Source organism: Nyctibius grandis, chromosome 8 (genome assembly GCF_013368605.1).
Source record: "Nyctibius grandis isolate bNycGra1 chromosome 8, bNycGra1.pri, whole genome shotgun sequence".
Lineage (NCBI taxonomy): Eukaryota > Metazoa > Chordata > Aves > Nyctibiiformes > Nyctibiidae > Nyctibius > Nyctibius grandis.
In genome coordinates, this window is record NC_090665.1 from 48,020,468 (window position 1) to 48,046,805 (window position 26,338).

General features: G+C 42.2%; 2 protein-coding genes across 4 annotated transcripts in view; both read left to right on the forward strand.

Moving 5' to 3' along the window:
* The window catches only part of DNAJC6 (DnaJ heat shock protein family (Hsp40) member C6), a 51,022-nt gene extending 35,490 nt beyond the window's left edge, over positions 1-15,532 (forward strand). Inside the window, exons 9-20 of one of the 2 annotated variants that reach the window (XM_068406082.1) lie at positions 1,703-1,782; positions 1,963-2,156; positions 2,259-2,339; positions 3,199-3,645; positions 4,948-5,100; positions 6,439-6,507; positions 7,237-7,371; positions 8,898-9,158; positions 9,901-10,046; positions 11,287-11,463; positions 13,203-13,304; positions 13,923-15,532. In XM_068406082.1, the coding sequence (XP_068262183.1) occupies positions 1,703-1,782; positions 1,963-2,156; positions 2,259-2,339; positions 3,199-3,645; positions 4,948-5,100; positions 6,439-6,507; positions 7,237-7,371; positions 8,898-9,158; positions 9,901-10,046; positions 11,287-11,463; positions 13,203-13,304 (1,845 nt within the window). In that variant the 3' untranslated portion in view covers positions 13,923-15,532. Of the gene's footprint in view, positions 1-1,702; positions 1,783-1,962; positions 2,157-2,258; positions 2,340-3,198; positions 3,646-4,947; positions 5,101-6,438; positions 6,508-7,236; positions 7,372-8,897; positions 9,159-9,900; positions 10,047-11,286; positions 11,464-13,202 lie in introns of both variants that reach the window. The other variant, XM_068406083.1, reaches the window with a different exon arrangement.
* A 1,628-nt stretch (positions 15,533-17,160) lies between these two features.
* LEPROT (leptin receptor overlapping transcript) lies at positions 17,161-23,032 on the forward strand. Of its 2 annotated transcripts, XM_068406224.1 has the most exons (5): positions 17,161-17,243; positions 17,368-17,443; positions 18,238-18,424; positions 19,661-19,795; positions 22,960-23,032. In XM_068406224.1, the coding sequence occupies exons 1-4, from the start codon at positions 17,228-17,230 to the stop codon at positions 19,775-19,777; spliced, it is 396 nt and encodes a 131-aa protein (XP_068262325.1). In that variant the 5' UTR covers positions 17,161-17,227; the 3' UTR covers positions 19,778-19,795; positions 22,960-23,032. The 2 variants fall into 2 exon arrangements, with proteins under 2 accessions (XP_068262325.1, XP_068262324.1); XM_068406223.1 differs by lacking the exon at positions 22,960-23,032 and having other exon boundaries at positions 19,661-22,935.
* Positions 23,033-26,338: the final 3,306 nt, after the last annotated feature.

A 26,338-nucleotide genomic window follows, 5' to 3' on the forward strand; every position in this document is an offset into this window, starting at 1 on the left:
GTGGAGATGATGTCTACTGATGATGTCTACTGTAGATGCAGTCTACAACTACCTGAAGGGAGGTTGTAGTGAAGTGGGAGTCGGCCTCTTCTCCCAGGCAACTAGCGATAGGACAAGAGGACACAGCCTCAAGCTTCGCCAGGGGAGGTTCAGGTTGGACATGAGGAAGCATTTCTTCTCAGCAAGGGTCATTAGTCATTGGAAGGGGCTGCCCAGGGAGGTGGTGGAGTCACCATCTCTGGAGGTGTTTAAGACAAGCCTGGCCATGGCACTTAGTGCCCTGGTCTAGTTGCCATGGTGGTGTCAGGGCAATGGTTGGACTTGATGATCCCAGAGGGCTCTTCCAACCTGGTTGATTCTGTGATAGGGTGTAGGATCCTTCCAGCTGATGTAGAAACCTTCCATCAGTAACCAGCTCAGGGCGAATCGCCACCAAAGCCTCTACCTATGCACTCTAAGAAGACGGAAGAAGATTTTCTTCTGCTCAAACGAGAATGACTTACTGAGGCATCGCTCCTCCATGGTATCTGCTTTGCTTGCTCTAGAGCAGCCTTCACCTTTTTGGTCATTAGGGCAAAAAGGCAATTTGTGTGGATTGGTCGGTCACGGGAATGGGAAAGACCATTTAAGCCACAGGCTGGTCAGACAGCCACCGTCTTCATGGCCAAAAAGCCTCTTGATACTTGCAGATCAAAGAACTGGGAGAGAATGGAAACTGGGGAGAGAGAACAGAGGGGTACTGGAGTGAGCACACCCTGATGTCTCCTTCCCATAACAGAGCAGCAGTGCTGAAAGTGAAAATCTTTATTGTTCCATGCCGTTCTAGGCTTTGAGACTGGCTTTAAAATGCTGCTCTCTGGCTCTTGTGATTGTGGAAGAGGAATTTGGAAATGGGTCTGTTCAGACTAGAAAACTTGGATCTGCAAAAGCTTAATCAGTAGTTGTCATACACTAGTGATGTGTAGTGATGAGGGTTAATTGGTGAAATAACCTGTTTAAATTGTAGTGACTTAAAGCATGAAAAATGAGTGAAGAACCACATTTTGTCCCACCTGCTTTGAGTGCCACCTCGCTCGCAGATGGGTGCTGCATGGCTGGTCGGGCAGAACGGCTCTGGGGCTCCTGCAACCAGCTGGGTGCGGTGACTGCGGTCACTTTATCCACTGAGACTTTAATCTGAGATCTTGATAATTTTCCTGATGACATGTTTGCAACCTTAGCATTCAACTTGCAGAGTGACTAAGGATTGGTTTTGCTCTTCTTAATTTGTTATTGGTGCTGTTTGCTGGATAGGTGACACTTTACTGAAGCCTCTACTGCAAGTGAAATGATCTTACATTTTCCTGGGGTACAAACCTGTTGCTCCAACGTATTCAGTGGAAACAGATATCAGTTTCATTTGACTGCTAAAGCCTCAAGTAGATCCCAGAATTAACGACCAGCAGGGAAAGAAGGCACAGTCCTGAATGCTGTGAAGGCACTTGCTTTATGGAGGCAGCAGCAGGGTTTAAGGCAGACAGAAATATGTGGGTTTGAGAAGGAAAAGCTCTGCGTTGAGTAGAACAAGCAGAATGAACTAGTTTATATAGCAGTTCATCTATATAGTGACTGGTAGCAAGGTAGACTTAACTGTCTGCATGTGCTATAAACAAATACTTTAATTTCATGAATTTAAGCAGCCTGGTGCTCTGTGTTTTTTCAGATGACCAACACACAAATATTCCAAATCCAATTTCATACTGGATTCATAGCCCTGGGAACAACCACACTAAAATTCACCAAGTGAGTATTTTAAGCTGAACGTTAATCCAACCTGAAGCATAGAAGCCTTGTGAAGGCTGAAGGAGAATATTCACAGATGAAATGTGAAAAGCCTGTGTGCATGCATACATTGAAAGACTTTATATAGCTTTGCAGAAATATCCTTTCCCTTCTAACTGAACAACTCTTGTCCCCATTTAGACCTGAACTGGATGCCTGTGACTCTCCAGACAAATATCCTCAGCTCTTTCATGTTATACTGGAGATAGAAATACAATCTACCGATAGACAAACGGAATTAACTCCCCCATGGGAGAACTTCACGACAAAAGACATCAATCCAACCATTCTCTTCTCCTCTCATCAGGAGCACCAGGACACTCTTGCTTTGGCAGGTAAGAGCTGCACGGGTTTGCTCACTTAATTTACGTGCTTACCTGCGTGCTGAACTTTGTTTTGCTTGATTTTATTTATTTATTTGGTGCTCTGTGCTGCAGGTAGAGGTCCCACTGATTCACCCCAGGATAACATAAGAAATGTTGGACAGAGTGCGTTCTTCTCGTCTCTCAGCTGGCAAGGTACGCAGCCTTTGGTCTTCAAAGTAAAATCTGCTTAGAACAAGATAAACAACTTTTTTTTTTCCTTCCCCTCCCTGGAGCACAGAGTCAGGCTGAAGGATCTGATTGTAACATGTCTTTCCCATTAGATCACAGTGTATTGCTGGTCACACCCTTATGTTGCAACTGAGGGGAATTAATTTCCTACAATGTCCTCTTCAAACACTGCCTGCTTGTGCCGTGTGTGACAATTATTGACATGGTTCTAGTGTAAAGCTTCGCCCTAGGCCTCCTCTAGGCTAAAACCAAATTTAAGCTGCTTTTTCCTAATGTTGCACTTCATGTATAAAGTACCGTGGGAATGTAGCACTAAGAGGCTTTGCCTGAGAGACCATTTAATTGTGCTGAACACCTTGAACATCTCATGGCGCTGCCGAATGCAGTGTTCCTCCTCTGGCATCAGCACCACGCGAGGTAGGAGCCCAGTGAAGGAGATCCAGCCAGGTTTACGTCCCTTCTCCTTTACGACGAGCCTTGCTTTGCCTGGATTTTGGGGCATGGCTGGAGATCATCCTGGATGCTTGGTCCCAAAAACTCATTCAGTTTGTATCTGTGGGCATTACACTCGCTGGCTCTTCAGGCTTGAGGAGAGTCAATTAAGCTCTGCCTGTTTTTCCTGATCAATAAAGCTGGCTCCTTATGATACAGGCCAGCAAAGACTTTAAGTTAATCCTTGCAAAGGACTCTTACTTTAAAATCCAGCAAAACGCTGCTGTGGTTTTCTCAGTAGCTTTTTGTTCTGCATGTAAGCTAATTTTGATGGAACCTTTGTGATGACAAAACTAACAGCTACCTAATTTTATTTTTAATCATCATTTAGATCAGAAATCTGACAAAAGTAGCTCTCACCCCACCTCAGAGGATCGAGCAGCATTGGTGCATGAGGAAAGCGAACAGTCAGATGATGAACTCTTGTCCCTTTCCAGTCAGCACAGTAATGCCAGTGGTGACAAGCCTCACGGGACACCCAAACACAGCAAAAAGCAGCAAGAGCCTCAGGCACCACCTCCACCTGAAGACGTGGACCTGCTAGGCCTGGATGGTAGCACTATGAGCAAGAGTTTTCCCTCGCAGCCCGCTGCTGCCCCCTCTAACTCAGACTTGCTGAATGATTTGTTTGGGGTTGGCGGGCCAAGTTCCCAGAGTCAAAGTGGACAGCCTGCTGCTGAGGAGGTCTTCCACGTGGGGGGACCTGGATCTGTGCAGTCAACTCCTCGGCGTTCTGCAGCTTCGGCATCCCCGTCCCCGTCCCCAAGGGTAGGAGAAGGTAATAGTGGGTATGCCTAGTGCGTGACGTGGTGGGGCACATGCTTTGAGAACCCCACCTGGGTGATCTGCTCTGGGCTTTGTCTGCTAGCACACTCAAACACTAGATTTGCCTGTGGTGGTTTTTGAAGCGAAAGGGACAGGAGCAGTTGTAATCTCCTTGTAGTGAGACTTGCGAAGGGAGGGGAGAGGAGGAGACTGAGGACTGGAGGCAGGAGAAGGGAGAAGAATATAAGTTTCAGCAAAATAAATTGGGCCACTTGCATATGGAGAGGGTTCATCCTGCTATGGCTGTTGCATGCTCAGCCTGAGACCTTTCACCTGCGGGTGGGAAGGTTGTGCAGACATGGACCTCACGAGGCAGAGGTGAAGCAGCAGTATGAGGAAAAGATTTCTGGATGATGTTAAGCTTTGCAGAGCCAAACTGGTGCTTGAAAGAGAAAGGAAAGGTATCACAGAGCTACATTGTCCCAAGATAGGAATGCAAGAATAAGAGCTTCTGAGAGAAGTGAAGACTAGTAATTTATTAAGTATTCTAATCAGTGAGTAACATAAGTAATGAGTAGCATCATCAACGCAATGCACAGTGTCTCAGGATTGTATCTTTCTTACAGTAGTATACATTGCATCTCTGTTCAAGATGCTCTTTGCCTTAAAATTGTTGGCAGGTAAGAATTTGAGTGACTTCATAGGGATTTCTTTTGTTGGTTGGGTGTGTTGGGTTTTTTTACATGAAAGACAGTAAACAAATTGATGAAAAATGGAGGTTGAGAACGAACTGGATTTTTGTAACAAGTATGTAGGAAAGATACCAGTTATTTTCTACAGCTATTTCTAAAAGACTGTCCTTTTACCCTTGACATGTATAACCCTTGACAGCCTAAAATCCTCTTGGATCCCTCTTGAGGGGAAGCAGGAATTGCACCAGGGCGCTAACACCAAGCTCCAGGCTCTCCCTCACCATTCATTTATGTATTGGTAGTATGTGCAAGTTGAAAGTTCATCTGAAGTGTCTAAGTATCTAAATACTCACCTCGCCTGCTCCTAGATTCAGCCCCTCTCTTTGGAAAGGACAGATGGGATCAACAAACATGTTGCCATGACCAAATCACGTGGCTCTCTAGGTCCCCTAGCATTTGGCTGGGGTACTGGTACTCTCAAGTTGCTCTCCCACAGTCTCATGCTGTCTCCTATTTGGTATCTGCAGGTATCAGGTTTTCTGCCCCACACACCCGTGTCTTTTCCCTGAAGCAGATTCATTGTACAAGTTAATGATTTAGTTTTCTCAAATATGATTTTACAGCAACTGCCTTTGATCCATTTGGAAGTAGCCCTAAGCAAACTGGTCCAGACCTCCTGGGTTCCTTTCTTGGTTCATCAGCTGTCCCTGGTGATCCTTTCCTTCAAGCAACAAGAAGTCCTTCACCGACTGTGCACAGCGATCCCTTTCACATGGGTAAGAAAGTGAGGCTCTTCTAGTGTATTTAAGCAAACGTGAAAAGCCGCTTTTAAATAGTGATGGAGCCATTAAGTACAAACTGATGCTTACCATAAAATGAATAAACCACAGAAACCCCACAAAACAGGAAAGAGCTTTTTGTCTCTAGACTTAAAGCATATTCATGATTTGAAGTGTGGTACACTGAGACTCGTTTTGCTCAAGCCTTATACTTAATTAATAAGCTATTTGTATACATGAAAAAAGAGACCATGAAGAAGGTCTGCCTGCATATTCCTGTGGTTATGAGGTCTCGTTTGAACTGAACTACCATTAATTGAGCTAAATAGAGCATGGTATATTAAGCCTGCTAGAGAAAACACATGTCTTTTGGTGATTTTAGTTACAGGCATCTGCTTTCTTTAGATCTGATAGTAATCCTGACCAAATTCACAGTTGAATTTTACTCTTATTTGAAGAGAAGGATTTTTTTTTTGTTGAACTTTTTTCTTCTCTTACTTTGTTTGACACGTCCCTTAGTTGTCCTCTTCTCCCCCCGTGCCAAAATTTAATGTTGTAATCTTTGCTGAAACACATTCAGATATGAATTCGTTTGTGTCTGATCATCTAAGATATGTCCCTTGGGTGCAACAGTCTCGCTGGAAAGCCAGAATGACAAAGGAGGGAAGTAGTGTGCTGCTGGCACTGCTCACATCCTTGCTTTGCCAAACTCTGGTGTTGGATATTAACTCTGTGAATAAGACGTTTGGGTCGCTCTTGGAGCTGGCTGTGCTAATGAAAGGAATTTAAATGGTATCCCAGCATGATGATGTGTTAAATTACAGTGCTAGTGTGTGCAGATAATGAAATGCTGGCAGGGTGAACTGCATAGATGTACAGACTGTATCTGAGACAGGGTTAAAGGAAGGACTGTATGTGTTCTTTTTGGTTTGCATCTGTGTGGGCTGTTTCACTGTATTTGTTTTCTCCATCCTTGCCCTTTGCATGTAGAATATTTCTTTGGGTTGAGATGTATTCAGAAACACTAAACCCCGTGTGTCATTCTGGTGGCAAGGTTTTTATAAATAAGTATATAAAGCCTCTGACCAAAGCCACCATAAAATGAACACTGTAAATCTGCATCCTTCCCCACTTACCACTGTATAGTATGAGATCAGAAATAAATGTTAAATTTGTAATGCCCATTGTGGAGGAGAAGTGCACTTTTAATTAGCAAATGGTAGGTGGACACAGTACTGTCTCTCCTGCTCCTTGCCCCTTGCTCTTCCTAGACACTGAATTATGCTGGGTTTGCTCTACTACTTTGAGATATGTATATGTAATCATTCTGTTTAGCTTCTAGCACACCAACAGTTTCCATACAACCAGATGTTTCCGGCGGTTGGGACTGGCCCAACAAAGCAGGTATGTATTATAAAAATTCAGGACGCTTATCAAAAAACCCATAAGGAGCCCTGAGAGAGGAGAGGCAGATGGGAGATGCTACCAGGGACTGCAGAGAACAGGTTCCAACTTTCTGCTGCGTAGCACTTTGACTGATACAACAAAACCTGACTCAGGATTTTAGTTAGTCTCATCTCAATGATGTTGTCCTGGTCTCCCAGTCATCCATGTGAGGGTCTGGCTAGAGACTACCAAATGCTTTCTGTTCAAAAATCTGGGTTTCCTTCCTCAAGAACCCAGGGCCTGCAGTGGGACAGGTGCTCAGTGAGGATGTACATAATTGTGTTTCATTCCAGTGCCGAGCCAAGAGAAGGCCCTGGGAAGTGCTATGTGTTCCTGGGATGCCACTAAAACAACAGCATGATTATTTCTAATCTTGGGAGAGTATGTATGTCCTACCAAAAGTTGCTTCCTGAAGACTTCTAGCTCTTAAATATGTCCCTTTGTCATCATTACTCTGTCACCACAGACAGTCTAGGGAATGTTTTTGTTGCTAAGCCTAATTGTGAGTGGGTGTGCAACTAGTCTGGGCCAACGCTGAGTTGAAACTGCTTAGGAACCTGACATTAGGACACTTAATTTTAACAGAGGTCTTCTAACATGTGACTGAGCACTGGGTAAGAGCTGCACTCATGTAAAACAGGGATAAAAGCTGAGTTATTTTTTATTTTCTTTTTTTTTCCCTTTAAGGTGGCCTAGGTGTGGGAAGTAAGTCAGCTGCCACCAGTCCTACAGGATCCCTCCACAGCACTCCCACTCATCAGCCTAAACCCCAAACACTGGATCCATTTGCTGATCTGGGGTCTCTTGGAGCAAGTTTAGCAGGTTTGCATCCCTTATTTTAAAAAAATAAATAAATAAAACAATTATCAGCTTGCTCTGTTTTAGAGAAATAGGATGAGCAGCCTGGTATGTGACAGAGCTCTGTGGGTCCTCTCAGCCTGCCTTCACACCAGTGCTGCTTTCAGGTTTTCCCTCCTGCCTGATTCTCTGTAAGTTCTTACAAATCTGTGCTTTTACTGATCCTCCATCAAAAAAAACCCTGCTAACAACTTGTTAGCACCTCATAGGCGATATGGATTGCAAAGCATAACCTCTGTCTCACAAGTCTAAACAGTCTCTGGCTAAGGACGCTCTGTGTTTAACTCTGACTGGAGAACTGTTGCTACAGACCTTGGAGCAGTGCCTGGGAAGAGACTTTGGCCCTTCAAAGCTACTGGGGTCCTTGAGAAATTGTTTCCTTCTGGACTTGATTCATTTTTGTCCTTTGTGAGGAAACTTGTGGAACCTCACTAATCTGCCTCTGATTTGCAGTACTACCTAAAGGTGGAGTCTAAACCCATTTTTATTTGTACCTGGCTACAAAGGACTGTTTGCTTGACTGCTTAGACAAGCACTTTCTCCTTGTTTTATCTCGGAAAATGATCAGCAAACCCTTGACCTCAGTGTTAAAAAGGCGGTTCTGACAAATTATTTAAGTTTTCCTTAAAACCCAGCATGTCGGCTCCTCTGACTCTGGTAAATAGATTTTTCTTCCCTTTGTCATTGCCTTCAGCTCTTTGCAAGCCATTGTGGTTTTATCTGATGTTTGTTTTCTCCTTTGCGTCAGTACCAGCATGGTTCTGGAATTAGGTTTCCCAGTTCCCTCTGCTGGATCACTAGCTGCTCTGCAGGAGCAAAATAAAAAGTATGCCAAGACCCACGTCAGAGCCATCGAGGTGCTTTTAAAACATGTATTCTGTAGCAAAGTTGTGGAGTTTAAAAACAAAAGACTTGGCATCCACAGGATATTTAACCACATTTTTGTTGTTCATAACTAAGTCAAAGGCACTTGATCCAATTTCCATGACATGTTCCAGAGCTCAAAGTTGAGTGTGGTTGTTAGTCTCAAATAATAAAACATTAACACTGCGTAACTCCCACCACAAACTAAGCCAGAGGAGCATCCCCTAAAGTAATAAGGTGCTGAAACACACGACTCTGGAATAGTATTACATCAGCACAGAACAAGGAGATGCTATTTCAACATACGTCAGCTTGATGCTGCCACCATAACACGCAGCAGCTGTGGTTCCCAGTTAGCTGCATGTAGCTTTCCCCGTGTTTCCCCAACGAGCCACTACTCCAATTCCTGTGCAATCTTCAAAGGCAGGTGCTGTCTTTTAAGCAGCTTACAGAGCAGTGACAAGGAAGTTGAAGGGCTTTGCTTGATGTTGCAAAAATAAGTTTGTGGCAGAGCTGAAAATAGAAGCTGGCTGCCTGGGGGATTTTGTTTGGGTTCCCTTTTCCGAAGGCCAGTCAATATCCCGTTTGCTGATGCACACCGTCACTCCTGTCTCCCTACTCTGCAGGTGGCCCTTCGTTTGCCAGTAAACCAACCACGCCGACCGGGATGGGTGGAGGATTCCCCCCCTCGCCGCAGAAACCCTCTCCCCAGCCCATGGGCGGCAGCGGTTGGCAGCAAGGAGCTGGCTACGGCTGGCAGCAGGCACAACCCAAAGCCCAGCCAAGCATGCCTCATGCCTCTCCCCAGAACAAGCCCAATTACAACGTGAGCTTCTCAGCAATGCCGGGAGCACAAAACGAACGTGGAAAAGGACCAGCTAATGTTGGTAAGCTTTTCAGAGTTCAGCAGCCAAAAGGCTGGCTCCTTCTAATGTTGCTTTAATGCTCAAACACCCCAACAGGTTAGGGTCTAAGCAAGTAAGTCATGCTGATCACTTGATGATATACAAAGTTCAACACTAGTTGTCCTGTCCTAGACTCTAAAGCATTCTAGTATGTAGGAAAACCTGGATTCCAAGTGGGCTTCAATAACAATAATTAAAAAGTAGCATTAACTTGTACCTCTTCTGTGAGCACCTACACGCTCATTAGCACTGGGAGACTGTTATAGTGATAAGTGTGGGGGGTGACTTAAGTGAGAGGAGGCTCAGAGGTGACTTTATTGCAGTCTACAACTACCTGAAGGGAGGCTGTAGTGAAGTGGGAGTCGACCTCTTCTCCCCGGCAGCTAGCGATAGGACAAGAGGACACAGCCTCAAGCTTGGCCAGGGGAGGTTCAGGTTGGACATTAGGAAGCATTTCTTCTCAGCAAGGGTCATTAGCCATTGGAAGGGGCTGCCCAGGGAGGTGGTGGAGTCACCATCTCTGGAGGTCTTTGAGAAAAGACTGGACATGGCACTTAGTGCCCTGGTCTAGTTGCCATGGTGGTGTCAGGGCAATGGTTGGACTCGATGATCCCAGAGGGCTCTTCCAACCTTGTCGATTCTGTGATTCTGTGACTTGGGTAGAAAAGCATTGTTCAATAAACCTGTATTGTGACAACAACTTCAAATCTTTTTGGTTTTCAAGATGCAAAACCAAAAGTGTCTGCAGATTTCGAAGATCTATTATCTGGTCAAGGTTTTAACGCTCACAAGGACAAGAAGGGCCCCAAAACAATAGCCGAGATGAGAAAAGAAGAAATGGCTAAGGAGATGGACCCTGAGAAACTAAAAGTAAGCAATATTCTTGTTTAGATTTAAAACTCCAAGGTTACATTTCTGTTCTAAACCAGACTGTGGCAAACAACAATGGTTGCTCAGTGTTGCTGTCAGGGCTGCTCGTCTTCCACATCACTCCAGCCCTGATTAGCAGGCACAGCTAATTGAACTAATCCTCTGTCTCACTAATCTTGCCCGCTGTGGAATTCTCTCATCTCTCCTCAATAAATTGCCAAACTACAGGTCTGTTAGGAAGGGAATTCACTCTGTCCCACTCTGCAGTTGAAATATGAAGCCACAAATTATAATTACAGAAGGATACAGACCTGAGAGGAAAAGCCCAAGCAAAAGCCAAGCAAGCTTCTAGAAAACAAAATGAGTTAATTTTTTATTATATTTTTTTTTAATCTTGTGGAAAGGTTTTATCTTTGGAAAGCGTGTGCCAGCAAACATGCTGGCCGTGGACGTCAGCCACTCGTAACCAAGCTGGACAGTTGTCAGGCCTTCAAGTGGGCAACACTTATCCCAGTTCATACGCTCTACAACTTCAGCGATTCATGTGGTACTACTTAATGTGTGCAACATTTCTCCCCCTCAGCAAACTGAAGCACCCAGCTGATTCTCCCTTCCCAATACAATTCCCTTCGCTCCATTTTATTTCATTGAGTCACTTCTTCAGCCTGGGACTGTTAAATCTATTTATGCTTTGGTTTTCATATTTGCTTCCCTTTCCTCCTCCCCTTCTCCAGCCATAGGCTAAGGTGGCAGCCACTAAGGCAACTACATCATGTAGGAAAGCGGACTATCTATTGCTTTCTTTGATCCTGGAAAGGATTCTTATTGAAGCCAACTTTCAACATGAGTCTTTAGAAGACTTAACTCTAGGCATGCACAAAAGATACACATCCACAGCAAAGTTCCCATTGAGCTTATTTAGGTATGCAATTAAGCTTGCTAAAGAGCCCCACAGCTAAACATTTCATTTATCTTTTGACTATTCCATCTCATGACTGTTATAAGCTTTACCAACTCAGTATTTTTAGCAGGGATGTTGCTCAAGGTGTGTTTTAACCTTCAAGCAGTGATATAAAAACTAAAGACAAAGTAGAGACTGACAAATGTCTTCCAAAGGTTTTCTAAAGCTTGGAAAGAAATGTAAGACGCTCCTTGGAGTCATTGCTATTCAAATGAAGAAACTTTTTCCTACTGGAATATCTAATGTAAGGCATAAATTGAGACTCACTTTTCTCTCCAGGTACTGGAATGGATTGAAGGGAAGGAGAGAAATATAAGAGCCCTGCTGTCCACAATGCATACGGTCTTATGGGCAGGGGAGACCAAGTGGAAACCTGTTAGTATGGCAGATCTTGTCACACCAGAGCAAGTGAAGAAGGTCTACCGGCGGGCAGTGCTTGTCGTTCATCCTGACAAGGTAAGGTTTTCCTAGTTTCACATTGTTCAGACATTGTCACTATTCTCTTAATTATCATATCATAGAATCATAGAATGGTTTGAGTTGGAAGGGACCTTAAAGATCAGCTAGTTCCAACCCCCTGCCACAGGCAGGGACACCTTCCACCAGACCAGGTTGCTCCAAGCCCCATCCAACCTGGCCTTGAACACTGCCAGGGAGGGGGCAGCCACAGCTTCTCTGGGCAACCTGGGCCAGTGTCTCACCACCCTCACAGCAAAGAATTTTGTCCTAGTATCTAATCTCAGTCTCCCCTCTTTCAGTTTAAAACCGTTCCCCCTCATCCTGTCACTCCATGCCCTTGTAAAAAGACCCTCTCCCGCTTTCCTGTAGCCCCTTCAGGCACTGGAAGGTGCTAGAAGGTCTCCCCGGAACCTTCTCTTCTCCAGGCTGAACAGCCCCAGCTCTCTCAGCCTGTCTCCATAGCAGAGGTGCTCCAGCCCTCTGAGCATCTTCGTGGCCTCCTCTGGACTCGCTCCAACAGCTCCGTGTCCTTCTTATGTTGGGGCCCTAGAGCTGGACGCAGCACTGCAGGGGGGGTCTCCCGAGAGCGGAGCAGAGGGGCAGAATCCCCTCCCTCGCCCTACTGGCCGCACTGCTGGGGATGCAGCCCAGGATACAGTTGGCCTTCAGGGCTGCAAGCGCACATTGCCGGCTCATGGTGAGCTTCTCGTCAACCATCACCCCCCAGTCCTTCTCCTCAGGGCTGCTCTCAATCCATTCTCCGCCCACCCTGGATTTGTGCTTGGGATTGCCCCAACTCACATGCAGGACCTTGCACTTGGCCTTGTTGAACTTCATGCAGTTTGCACGGGCCCAGCTCTCCAGCCTGTCAAGGTCCCTCTGGATGGCAATTATAAAATGTTACATGTAATTGCTTAATTTATTGGTGCAAACAGCTTTGTAGAAAGTAGTAGTTTGAATTTTTTGCCAGTTTCTGAAAGGTGAGGACTCTAATCACTCCCAGCCCCAAGACTGTGCTTGGTACACGCTGCTCCAAGCAACAGAGATTCAGATCTTCAGCTTTTGTCACCCTCACTTTGACTCTAAGCCATACTGGTGGTGAAAAACAGTCCAGAATATTGTGCCTGCTAAAGGAGATGAGGGTGTGATAAAGGCATATGAAAGGACAAGGGTCTTAAAATCAAACTTCTAAACTCAAAGAATCAGGTTATCTGATTATCCAACTTGTGGCTTGTGGTCTTGCTACTTACACTTGCCAACCGCAGTGCAGTGGTGCCATCTGGGAAATCCTATGGTGATGAGGCTTCCACTTCTACGGAAATGGAGGCCCTGAGAGTTTCAAAGCGGTGGGCAAGGCTTGAGAAGATGTGGGCTGCCTGGAGGCTTGCAGGAATATTGCTTTTATCGAGGAACTGTGTCAGGTGGCAGCTTTTTCCCTTCAGTGCAGGTAAAATGTCTCTTACAAAGCCTAGGTTAATTTTTTTTCTCTTGGGACTGCAGTACTTTACTCTGTCACACTTAGGGGGTTATCAGCTCTGAGGAGCAGAAAAGCCAAGAAATTCTTAAGCTGTAAACAAGGTAAGCAGCCCTCCACTTAGCTTACTCTTGTCAAAGAATAAGTGAAAACCATTTGTGGGAAGTGAACGATAACTGCTTGGGAATCTAGCTGCTCAAATGTCAACTTTTTGTAGTCTGATTTGGTAGATGTGATATCTGTCTTTCTGTTTTTATTCCAGGCTACTGGGCAGCCATACGAACAATATGCAAAGATGATATTTATGGAGCTAAATGATGCCTGGTCAGAATTTGAAAATCAAGGACAAAAACCCTTGTATTAGGTACTTTCTCAGTCTCCACTACAGACCTGTGCTAGTACTTATATAGTCTCTTGTCACAAATGTCACAGATCAACCAAACTCTGGCTGGAAATTCAGAAGTTTCAGAAAACTAAGAGCCTCATACTTATCATGAAGAACAAGAAAAAGGTTTCCTTATACTTGTGTCGAGAATCCTTGAGCTCAGAGGAACTCTAGCCACCTGGCTTGCCATACGAGAGCCATGGGGTTATGGTTTCTTGTAACTTTTATATTTTTCTTTGGATTCAAGTGGGGCGAGAGAGGACACATTCTGGGAAAAGGTGGAATTGTTCTGTCTCCGACAGAGTGTAGCTGATGAATGTCCTGCTTTTTTGTGATATGTGATAGGGCAACACTTCAGTTGAGTTCAATAACTGGTGGTGAAGCCTAAACTTCCATGTACTTTCTTCCTAGGTTTGGGTCGAACTTTATCAAATTTAAGTGCTCAGATATGGTTTAGGCACACTTCTAACAGTCACCATTTGCTTAATTGCTCATATAGTATAGTATGCCTGAATAGAGACAAAGCTGAATCCGGGGTTAGATCAGTGTGGCAGCTGACTGCTGCTCTACACATTAATACTGTACTTCATCTCACAGGCCAGCAGTGAAATGTGCGGAAGAAATTCCTCAGCATTATGGAGCAAGTGTCTTTTAAAGCAAACGACAAGGAATTGATGTTAAACAGCACCTTGTTGGTTTGTTAAACAGCAGTTCTGGGGGAACAGGGAATTGGGGGGAAGAGTGTATCCACAGTTGTAAAAGAATGAGCATGTACTGCATTTTCCATGAAGTTCCCATCAACAGCTTGAAACCATCAAACAAAAGAAATACCAACAAACTAAAACTCTGCTGCAAAGTTTTAGAAACTTCCTAGTCTGTAGGTAACGCTTCCCCTCCTGAGGATTTGGAAGACTTTTTCCAGCCCACTTGTATCACCTCTATGCCTTTATCAGCTCCAGAGCACTTGGCAAAGGCTCTCGGCAGAATGCATCTGTTGCAACTTTACTTTTCAGACCATGGTGTACAAGCTGTCACGTAGACATCTGTGGACCAGGTCTGATTTTTGGAGTAAATACAGTGCAAATTGATTATCTTAAAAGTTTATATTGGACCAAAGCAATAGTATCACAAGTAAATATCTCTGATGCTAAAGCTGAAGCATCTTTCCGAGTTAAAAAGCAAGTTATGCTCTTCATCCCAAATTCTGGCCTTCTCCTTTTGTAGAATAATTAAAGCTAGCAGTTTATTTACCAACATGTTGCATCTGTATTTGAGCTTTGAAAGGGCAGGTATATTAAGAAGATGGGCAGGAAATAATTTGTATTTACTGCTTAAGGAACAGGTTGCCATCCGATGCGAGTCTTTAAAGCTGGCAGTTTTTAAAGACAATCCACTTGTTGCACTTACATTTTCAAGTGGTAAAAATTTACTGCAAAGACAGTGTGTCAAAGTACATTGCTCTCTGTATAAAAGTCATCCTTTTGTTGTATTGGTCCATTATTTACTACCATTAACTGAAAATGTGAAGCCAACACATAGGTCTCCTTTTATATAAAAGACCTTAAGATAATAGTAACAAACTGGATGTTATTTATTAATATTTTGATCCAGTATGTGCTTGTCTTATTTAAAGAGATAACTGGAATGTGAATCATGTTCCTGTGATTTGTTGGTTTACTGTTTCTCATTCGCATTTGTAGATATTGTGACCTATGCCTATATAATAAAAAGAATCTCATTACTATAATGTACTTTTTTAATAATGAAAACTACGTTAGCTTTGTATCGAGTTTGTCATGGCACATAACTCTGGATACTCACACATTCACAAAATACAAATCCATCATTAAACTTTATCTACCAAAAGAAACCCTACCCCACTTAAGCTTTGATTACTTCCATCCCTAATGTTTTTATGGATGCATGAAAGTATTAGGATGTATGTATATCAAAATAGTTAACTAAAAAAAAAAAATTCTTGTCATATCTGGTAGTGACAGAGGTTATCAATGTTCAGGTTTACTGTTTGACTAAATTATTGTAATTTTTGTAAATACAGTATATAGTCAATGAAATTGTGACTGGTCTAAAACATTTGTATATACATTAAAAAGCTCAAATTAACATATTCAGGTATCTTTTGTGCTCGGGGGCGGAACTCTACCTTCTTGCTTTAAAGACAGTTCAGAGTAATTTCTTTGCAAATGCTGGATAAACAACAACGAATCCATGTATGTTAAGTAGAAACTTCTTGTGTTGCTTACCTGTATGACTAACACCTCTGCCTGTTGCTCTAGCGCAGGTCTGGCTGGGACCTGTGTGTTACATGTAAAGGTAACCATAAATTACTTGCTTGAGAGACAAATACTTCTTTTTCCTAGAGCTTTTATTTCCTCAAGAGCAAATAAGCTACATGAAGAAGCCAGTTCCCATTACTGCAAGCAGATTATAAGAACAGTAAGGGCTTAATTTAGACAACATTTGCAATGGGAAAAGATGCAGCCTTTCATGCTTAAGAGAAAAACCCTTCAACCCTTTAGCTGAAACAGAAGGTGGTAACTTAACGTGCTTCTACCTTTTGATTGTTTAGACAAGTAAAGTCAGGTGTGCATTTGTATATTTATTGTAGGTACAAAACCATTTACATTAGCAGCAGCTGTACCAAGATGTAAGCTTGTATTAGAACTCCTAGGGTTTTTTTTTTTTTTTGCTTGTTGATGACAGCCAAAGGATTTACAGTATGGGAGGGTACAGGGAAAGGGTCTCCACATCATTTGCTGTTTGCATGCCTCGAAATAAGCCCAGAAATGCTGAGCTTGGTTGCTGCTCACTAATTGTGACCAGACCACAAGGTTAATGATGTCCACCAGCTCGTACGATACGGGTGGTGTGCCTTGGCTCGTGTCAACATCACCTCTTTAAAGTGGTCATTAACGCTGTGCAGTAATTCACAGGTTGGCATTCCAGGTCGTTTTCCCAAATTAAGACATTTTGGAAACAATTTGTCATTTGCTATTCTTATGCTACTACGCTTTAGGGACCCACAGCCAAGCAAGTCAGCAAACGTAGCACCTAACAAAATGTTCCCTTGGAGCATTTAGCTATTTAAGCCTGCTCTTTTAATTAGGCAGCCTTCTTGGTTCTAAATGATTTAAAATTAATAATGGAATTGGGAAAAAATATCTGTATCAGAGAATATATGAAATGAGAAGAAGATCTGATAGGCAGAGATGGGAGATTATCTACAGAAAATCTCTCTGGGGAAGGTGTATACAAAGGGTTGTGCAAAATCTCCCTCAGAAAGGCTGTTCTTGGGTCAAAAATGCAAATCTGAAAAATCTAAGACTTGAAAAACACTGATGTACAAAAGTTGTGCCATTCTCCCTGCGGATTAGCAGAAAGGTGGATTATGCAGATCCTGAGAAGGCACTGTATGAGGGAAGCAGGTGCCTGGGCCCAAATTTTGGGGTGAAAACAGGGTTTTTCAGGAGCAGCCTGCAAAATGGCAGCGACTGGTGGGTGGGGGCTCTTTAAAACTGTATGTATGTATTTAAATCGTGCTTGTGCACACATGTATACATGTATTTATGCACATATACACCATATATAAAAAGACCTATGCATGTTTGTGTGTATGTATACGTTAAAGGCCTGGCTGGAGGCAGGGAACCAGCGCCGTAACCATGGCGACGGGCGGCTCTCGCCGCAGCCTCTCCCTCACAGCGAGCCACCGCCCGCGCCTTAAAGCGGCACCGCCCCCTTCCCGCCCGGGGGCGGGGCAGCGCCTCATGCGTGACACCGCCCCTTTAAGGCGGCTGCTCACGTGATGCAGGAGGGGGCGGGGCCAGTAGGCGGAAGTCGCTGGTCGCCACCTCAGCTCGGCGTCGGTGAGAGCCCCGAACATGGCGGGCATCAAAGGTACCGAGCGCTGCCGGGCCGCTGCCCGCCCGCGGGCCGGGACCCTCCCTCTGAGGGAGCAGAGCGACCGGGCGGGCGTGGCGGGGAGGGGGAAGCGGTAACCGCCTGCCTTGTGCCGTTGCAGCTCTCGTGGGGCTGTCCTTCAGCGGGGCCATCGGGCTGACGTTCCTCATGCTGGGCTGTGCCCTGGAGTACTACGGGTGAGCGGGCAGGCTTCCTCTCCGACACATCATCCTCTTTATATCTGTTAATTGAGGTGCTGATCTCATTTAATCGAGCTGTTTGGCTGTAGGTGTCTGCCAGGAGTCCCCTGCTTTCTGGCTCTCTTGTTGTGATTAAATACCCCCTCCTTAGCCAGTACTTGCATTTCCATTAAAAAATGACCGCAAACAGCTCTATACTTTCTCAGGAAAAGCGGTGCCATCTTGCTAAACAGGCATTTTTAACCCTGCACTATTCTTTCCCTTACTTCCCTGTTTTTTTAAACAACCCTCCTACCACAAGACTCCCATGGGGATGTCTGTTATCCTAAAAATCCAGGTGAAGCTGATGGGAGCGCTCACAGAGATGAGTGTGCAAGGGTGTGCCTTCGCGGCCGGCTTGTTTAGACTCCAGCATCCCTCTAATTTGGGGAAGCTCTTGGTTCCCGTCCCGCTTGCCTGTATTTCCTGTTCCCTGAGTGGTCACTGTCATTTTTGTGAGGCGGTGGTGTGAGCTGAATCAGCAGGGTGATGAAAATGTAAAATAAATTAACACTTGGTCGTGTGAGAGTGGATCCTGCTCTACGCGAGGCCGTATGAGTGCTTGTTGCCGGTGTGCAGGGAAAATGAGGTAGGATCGCCCTTTTGGCTGAAAACTTGTGGTTAAATCACATAATCCACTTTTCAAACCATAAAGTAGGATTACAGCTATTGCAATTACTTTTTCTGAAGATACTTTTTAGCGAAGCATCCATCTAAACTGATTGTGTATCTCCTTTTTCCTCCCTCCCCAGTGTATACTGGCCTCTGTTTGTCTTAATATTTTACTTCATCTGCCCCATTCCCCACTTCATTGCAAAAAGAGTAAGTGATGACAGTGATGCAGCCAGCAGTGCCTGCAGGGAATTGGCATATTTCTTCACAACTGGAATTGTTGTTTCTGCCTTTGGATTTCCTATAATCCTCGCACGGGTTGAAGCGGTAAGTTCTGCTTGCTAATTTTTATTGTGAGATGCTCGCTTGCTGAGTATGATCTTTAAGTGCACTGTTGCTGCTTGTGAACCCTGTCTTTAATTTCATTATTGTGATGTTTCTAGATTCTGTTGAACATAATCACACTGCTGAAGTTTTGTCTGTCAATGCTGCTTTTTGACCTGAACAAAGGACTTGCATGACTGAAAAGTTTTTAGCTGTTTTTTTTCCAGATTTGTTTTGGTCCAATCCAAGATGTTATCTCCTCCTACATCTCATTCCTCTCTCTCATCAATTTTTGCGCTGCTTCTTGCACCATCTGCCTTATTTTTATCTCGGAATGTCTTCTTTCTCCATTTAGGATGCTGAAAGCTTGGTGACTGGAGTGCATTATCAGTTAAAAGATAAAAGGTCAAACTTCCAGAGCTGCCCTTCTGGTTTTCAAAGCATTTCCCAAGCTCATGCTTTCTCCCCTCAAAGTCTGAGGAAATTCTGCTAGCTTCTTTTCTCTTTGCTTTCTGAACTGCTCTTCAGTGGTGAGATTTTTGACACATTTATTTTGCAAGGCAAAGAACTCTTTCATCCTGTCTCCCAGACTACCCAGTGGCATTTTTCTGTGTTGTGTTGCCTCTTCGGTCTTTCAGTTTTCCTTAAAACTTGTGTGCTTAGTTTGAATTTATTTGTAATGCACCATTTCCCTGACACTGCATTTTGGTTTTTGAGTTGTGGATCTGACAGTAGGCAGGACCAGAAGGGACCACGAGGGGGAACTCTCATTCATAGCTATATCTTTTAAGAGCACTATCACTTATTTGAGTAAACTTACTGGGGCAGATCGTTAAAGTTATTTACCTTTAAGACCATGTACTCTTTTCTGTGCTTGTTACTGACATTTATTTGAAAGACTATCTTTTATTTTGTTGTATAGCAATTAAAGGAGAGCTCTAGTCTCACCAGATTTTTCTGTGATTTAGGTATGTTTTAGTGACTTGTATGGCAAGGTAATTATTTTGTTGTAAAATATAGTGTTATTAGCCTGTCTGTTGAAGCTTGTATTAATAATATAAGTGGTTGCTAATTGAATAATTAGTCACACAAATTGAATTATTTATTCTTTGTCTTTTTTCTTTATGCTTTTAGCACCTTTCTGTAGTATTTTGTTTAGTTTATTTAATGCATATAAATAACTGGCCTGAACCTGTCGTATAAGAACTGCTTTGACTGTTTCATTTCCTTGCATTTCAGATCAAATGGGGAGCCTGTGGTCTGGTGCTGGCTGGCAATGCAGTCATTTTCCTTACTATTTTAGGCTTTTTTCTTGTGTTTGGTAGAGGAGATGACTTTAGCTGGGAACAGTGGTAGGACGTCGCTCTGATGCTGGTAATATATTACAGCATGTATCCCCTTATGTATACTCTGTGTGTGTACATGTGTATATATCATAACATACGTGTGTGTGCATGCTGAGATGTATGGGTGTGCATATGCATGTAGTTTTACATTATCAGATCATAATATGCTTTTAAAAAATGCATTTCAGCCAAAGGGAAAAGGCCCTTGTGACAGCTGTCTTAATGTATTCGGTAAAAATCACCATTGCAAATTTATCCCTGGATAAGTTTATAAAACATAAACTGTTTTACTCATTTTTTTCACTATATATGCATTAACTTTTGTTTTAATCACAGTAGTATTATTGACACATATGATATTGGTCAGCATGCCTGTTGGGGTTTTTAACCATGTAATCAAAATAGGCCAATATAAAAACTATCCTACTTGGTAATGTTCAACTTGATCAATCTTTCTGCTTTGATTAGGGATGAATGAGTACTTGCTTTTCATCTGAGTAATTGTAATTTTAGTGTTTTTTCTTGATAACATAAAAACAAACATAGGTTATACCAAGTCTTTTACTACCTAATGAAAGAAAATAACCCAGGTTAAAAATCCTTCCTTCCAATTATGGTGTTCATTTAAAAAATAATCCCCCCCCGCCAAAGATACTCAGGCCTTGTCGCTATTCAACTTAACAACTGTGGATATATTTTGGGAATAATATATTTTAATGCCTCTTTAATGCTTAAAGCTGACGTTACTTCTCTTATGAAGGCTGATAAAAGAAGCTACGCTCTGGCCACTTACAATCACAGTTTAGTATTCAACTCTGTATTCTTACGTGTGAAATGCCTGAATTGCAAAGAAGTGAGTGTGCTGCTGGGTAGGACTTCTTACCTACTCAGTTTGCATTGCTTTTAAAACATACTTATTCAACTACTATTTTTTTGTCTGTAAGAAAAGGTTGTTATATTAAAACACTATATTTTTAGATAGCATTATCCTAGTTAAACATTCACATTATCACACTTATACAAGTAAACTATTACTGTTTTGACTTGCTGAATCCTGCAGATTGTGGAGGCATGTAGTTCTGTAAAAATGCATTCTGATACAACCTGAACTCTAGAAGACATTTCAGTAATCTGCAAAGGGGTAAAGGAAGAGACAGTTTATTCTTTCATAGAAAAATGGACATAAAGACGTTTGTGCTCTGAGAAGTAAGAGGTTGAACTCCTGCATAGGCTGTGTTTTAAGATTGCAAGTTCTTTAGGCTAGCAGATTGCAAATGAGTATTTTATAGTTGTGTGAGGTAGTTCACAGCTGACTGTTACCACCCTGGGTAGCTGTGAGGGACATTGTATGAGAGGAAATAGGATCCACCCTGCAAGACGTGGCAGCTTCACCAACGCAGTGCTTTTTGCCCCCTAAATTGTATGGAACTACTTATGCTGCTCTCCAAACTCTCTCGATACTCGTGTACTGCAAACTGGTGTCCTGTGGATTGCTGTGCAGAGCAAAGGTTCGAAAATTAATGAATGTTAATGAGCGCTCTGATACTGGGTCTTTTGTTTATGCTCAGTGCCCTGGAAGAAGGGTACAGAAATCATTCTGTGGTCCAAGTAATGTCGTATCACTTAAGTAGAAATGGAACATCATGTTTCAGGAAGGTTAATTACATGTTTTAAATTTAAACTTCAGATGTAAGGTGAACACTTCACATTACATGCTGAGTAGCTGTATTTTATACTGAAGTGTGTCTAGGCTGTCATTCTTGTAAAAGACTAATTAACATTAAAGGACAGTGTTTTCTGGATGTTAATGCTTCATGAAGGACGTAGCAGGAATATTCTTGTAAAGATGCTGTGCATAAACACGTGCTCTTACAGTGTCTTCTTCCTGACTTTAGGTGAACTCTGTTGGACCCTGCTGGTTTGTAAAGTACTACTGTGGAAATTATTTGTTCTAATTATGAGCCAGGTTATTTAGAGTAATCATAGTTTCCATATGTATGTCCTGCTTTGATTTTTGAAGAAGTTGCTTTTTTTTTTCTATACCATAGCATGTTTCATTCAAATTGGTGAAGTAAAACAGCAACAATAATACACGATTTAAGTGCCTGATCCCGTAAATGCCTAATGTCATTGCTACCAATTCTATTTAACCCCTGTTAAAATACTTGTGTGCTTGCAGGCTTAGGTTCTCCAGTATTTTTACTCCTTAGAATTTATGTACCGAAGAAGGCTGCAATAGAGGTCTACAAAACTACTCAATTACTAATGAAATTTTGCTTTCAAGACAGCTGAGATTACTTTTTCTTTAAATTAGAGGATCATCATTTGTAGAATGTGTTCTAGGTCTGTTAGTAGTGTGCTTGTGGCAGATTGGGATAGAGGCAGTAAACCTACGACAATCTGAAATGAAAAGGAGGACTAGAAAGTACAGGCTTTGATATTACTGTGGTTGGTGGGTACCTCATAAAACAGCAGGTAAATGTTGGATGGAGACAGTCAATGCTTTTTTTTTTATTTCTTCTTCTTTTGAAGCAGCTACATGCACTAATCCTTAATGTGAACTTCATGCAGTTTTCACCATGGACTTTTATTTTAAAATGTTTAACTTTAAAAATTGTGTTTAACAGTGTTTAAATAGTGGAAATCTTCCTTGACCTCTTTAAAAGTAAATTTGCTTGAATGAGTATTTGATACCAAATAGGGTAAAAAAAAAAAATGTCAGTGCTTTTTTTATCAAGAGCTTCACTCATTCACACAAACCTGGTGCTTTGATGGCCAGTACTGGGCATACTGTCACTGTCTACCAGTAGGAATTTACTGTGGTTTCTCTGAAATTGTTTTCCTATATGGAATTGAATACTGTGTATCCAAAGTGCCTTAACTTCAATACTGTGCTGATTTTGTGAATGAATATATGTGGCAATATCACTATGTTTCATAATCAGCTGAAAACCTGTTACTGCATTTTATAAAGCTTCCTTGTCAACTAATCATGTTTTCTGTATTTCTGAATGCAGTGCAGCTTTTGTAACTTTGTAAACACTATTTTTATTTTCTGTGATTGCCAGGTTCTTGAGATGAAGTATTAAAACATATTCCACTTTTCTTTTTGAGTTGTCTAATAAAACTGACTTTTTGAATTGTCTAATAAATATATCTGATGCTTAAGTATTTGTCTGTCTGAAATTTCAGGAGGTGACAACAGACTCCTGTGTGAGAGGAAAGATAAAACATATCCAGTGGTGCTTTTAAAACGGTGTAAATGGTATAATGAACACATTTCAGAAGCCATGATCTAATTGCAGTACGTGGAATTACAGTTATGGTGTGCACTAGAATGTGTCGTAGAGGCTGTATTCAAATATGCAGGTAAATTATCACCACTTACCTCTTATGTACATGGTAAATCTGTGAGCTTTTTAAAGGGGTTCAAAAAAAGATGGTATGTAAGGTAGTACTTGACCTCTTCCACTTGCCTTGCTTCAGAAGAGTCTAGAAAGACACATCTCTGTCAGCACTGATGGGCAGGGATACAGAGGGCATCAAAGCTCTCTTTGTGTTCTAGGTCAGTAGTTAAATTGGTGAATATATTAAGTGGGTGATTTAGATCCCAGCAGTCCACGTGCAAATGAAGCCTGCTTGGTTATTTTAATCAGTTTGTGAAAGCACCCACCATCAGAAGGCAGCTGCAGTGTCTGTGTTGTGAATAGCTGATGCTTTCTGTTTACAGCTATGATACGAGCATCTGAGCTTTGGAGAAGGTGAGTACACTTGCACTTCGAATCAGTTAGCCCCTGGCTTTGCCCTGTTTTGCCAAATGAATGTTCTGGATTGCTGTTCTGTGCTGCCTAGCCCAGCTCGTGCTTTGCAAATAGAGTAACTTCAGGCTTTAGGCTTGGTTCCTGAGCTCCCTTATTTAGCATGGTTCTGGATTTGCTAGTATTATTTTATGGTATAACTTTCATTTATAAAAGAGAAGAGCTGTTCCCTGTCAATTTATACCTAGTGGGAGGAAACAAATTAAATAGACCTGAGAGTCTTGCACTGGTTTTGCAGTCTGTTCAGTCCTTTAAGAAAGCTGGTAACCTTCCTAACTAGTTATGACCTTGGGTAACTTTTTAAAAACTTAAACCAGACTTTAATCCCATAAAATGAATGTAAGCTCATTAATACCCAGGAGTTAACAAAACAAACTTGTCCTAGTAAGCCACATGTAGATTTTTATTGTTAAACTGAAAATTATGTAAAGCTCTGAAATGATCTCTGTAACCCTGATCTCAATTGTTAGCACAGCATGACTGTTAAGATACTGCATCATTTACTCTGCAGGGATTATTTCTGATCTATGATAATGGATTAAAAGACTATTTTATTAAGCTGGATGCACCCTAGGTATTAATGACTAATTGATTTGTTTAAGTGGCCCCTGCAAAGACATGACCAGGGTGTACTAGAGGGCTTTACAGGGAAGTGTGTCTTGATAAAACATGTAAGAAAGCATCGACTGGTGAATTGTGATTAAATTTTAAAGATCAGCTGGCCACTCTTAGAGAAACATTTTCTCCAGTAGCCTGTTCCTATATTTATTTCTTGTTTTCTTGTTTTGCTTTTGCTCTTTATGTTGAGGTTTATTTCAGCTGTGTCTCTGGGTTATTTTCAAAAATTGGTTACAGTGGTTTATGCCCCATGACTAGCACTTCAGCTGGAGGTACTTCACTTATCTTTCTGGAAGCACTACTTCCCATAGACTAGTTCTAGATTTTAACAAATATTCTGGATCCTGTTTCTTTCATGGCTCGTTTTAAATGGACTGGTTGATAGTTCCCTGCTTCTTCTCCTGTGAGAGTGATCATCCCTTGTCTGCCTATGCAGATGCCTTTCCTCCTGCTGGCCCTCAACTCTTGGAGGCCCTTGTGGCCATCAATGAGTAGATCTTGCTGGGGGGGAAGACTGGTTATAAAAACATACCTTTTTCCCCCTCAAAAATTCTTAGATGATAGGAGGAAGATTGTTTTCAAAGTGAGGCTAAACCTATGGCATTCTTTAATGAAGTAGTTTATGTATCATGAACATAATTGTGCAAAATTACACATAATATACTCTCACTTTAGGGTCTCTGCATATAGGGAAGACTTCTTCCTGTGAAACATGCTTATAATATTGCTATTAAAGTGAAGATTTTCAAATATTTTACAGCAGTCCTCCCAGGTGATGTGATCTGAAACCCTGGTATTTTCTCTGCTAGCTCTTTGCTTGCTGACAGCTGAACTGGCATTCAGCAGTGGAAGTTGCCTGTGTTATATTGTATTTTTAATTGCATGTTTTCCTGGGGAATGCTTATAAAATTAACTGCTTGCTTTTGTGGAGTTTAAAAAAACCACAACACACACCAAAACCAAAAAACATATTCAAGCTCAGGTTGTCTATAGCTCGCTTGAAACCCTTAAATGGAGAATAGAGTGGTGAGGCTCAAACAGAGCTCGAGGCAAAAAGAGATGCTGATGTCTCCTGGTAGGTCCAGGAAGTCAGTTGAGGCTATTGATGTCTGTGAATTTTGTTTTTACCACCTGCTTTGAGCTTCATTTTCCAGTATACTGGCTAAATTGTTTTAATTTTCTTGGTCAATATGAATAAATGACAGATGCTGCTTGGATGTTTTTGTTTGCTTGAGAATTTGGGGAGAAGTTAAATGGTGTTTATCGTGCTTTACAAAGCATGTGCTTGGAATAAGAGGATTGATCGTGACATTTGTATGTTTTGCTTACCCGTTGTTGTGACTGTTTGATCTGGGACTTGTGATTCTGTTATTCATTTAATTCCTGCCTAAGACTGGTATTTCACCATATAATAGGAGCCTTTGTTACCAGTCTTCCATCTTAAAAAAAAGCCTTTACCCAACACAAAACCAAGAGCTGCAATAGTTGTGACTGGCTACTGATGGAGTTCTCCCTCTTTGAAGCTGGTGGGAATTTGCTGTTGGGGTCAGTGGGGTGGGGAAGGAGATGAAAGAGGCCTAATTCCATCAGATGCCAAATCCCTTCACGTCCGAGCGTGCTTATGAGTCACGTCTGTGGAACAGGCTGGCTGTCTTGTCCGAGCGTCCCTTTCTTCTGGCTGCACCACACAGGGTATGGGGGTGGTGTTGGCTGCAAAAATCCATATGCCTTTATTTCAACAGAGGGCACTTCACTCCGGGAAAGGATTTAACAGCTTGTCCTCATTCCTAGTAACATGGCTTGGTGTCACCCTGCATGGCCAATCTTTCTTTGGTATTCTTTTTTTTTTTAATAACTATATTAATGCTAATGATTGCAATGTGACGTTATGTTTTAAACAACTCCATGATGATAAAACAATTTCCCATATAATAACTCTTGACTGCTCTTAGCTTCATGTTAAAATATTAAGAAATGCAGAATATTTCTCATATGCATGCATACAGTAAATTTTACCTTTTGAATCGGATAATACTCAATAATATACCTTAGGCAGTCCAGAGCATGGTGTCTCTTCTATCCATTCCTTCAAAGATTGCATCGTTAACAAATATTTTGCTGTTTATTTTTCTGCT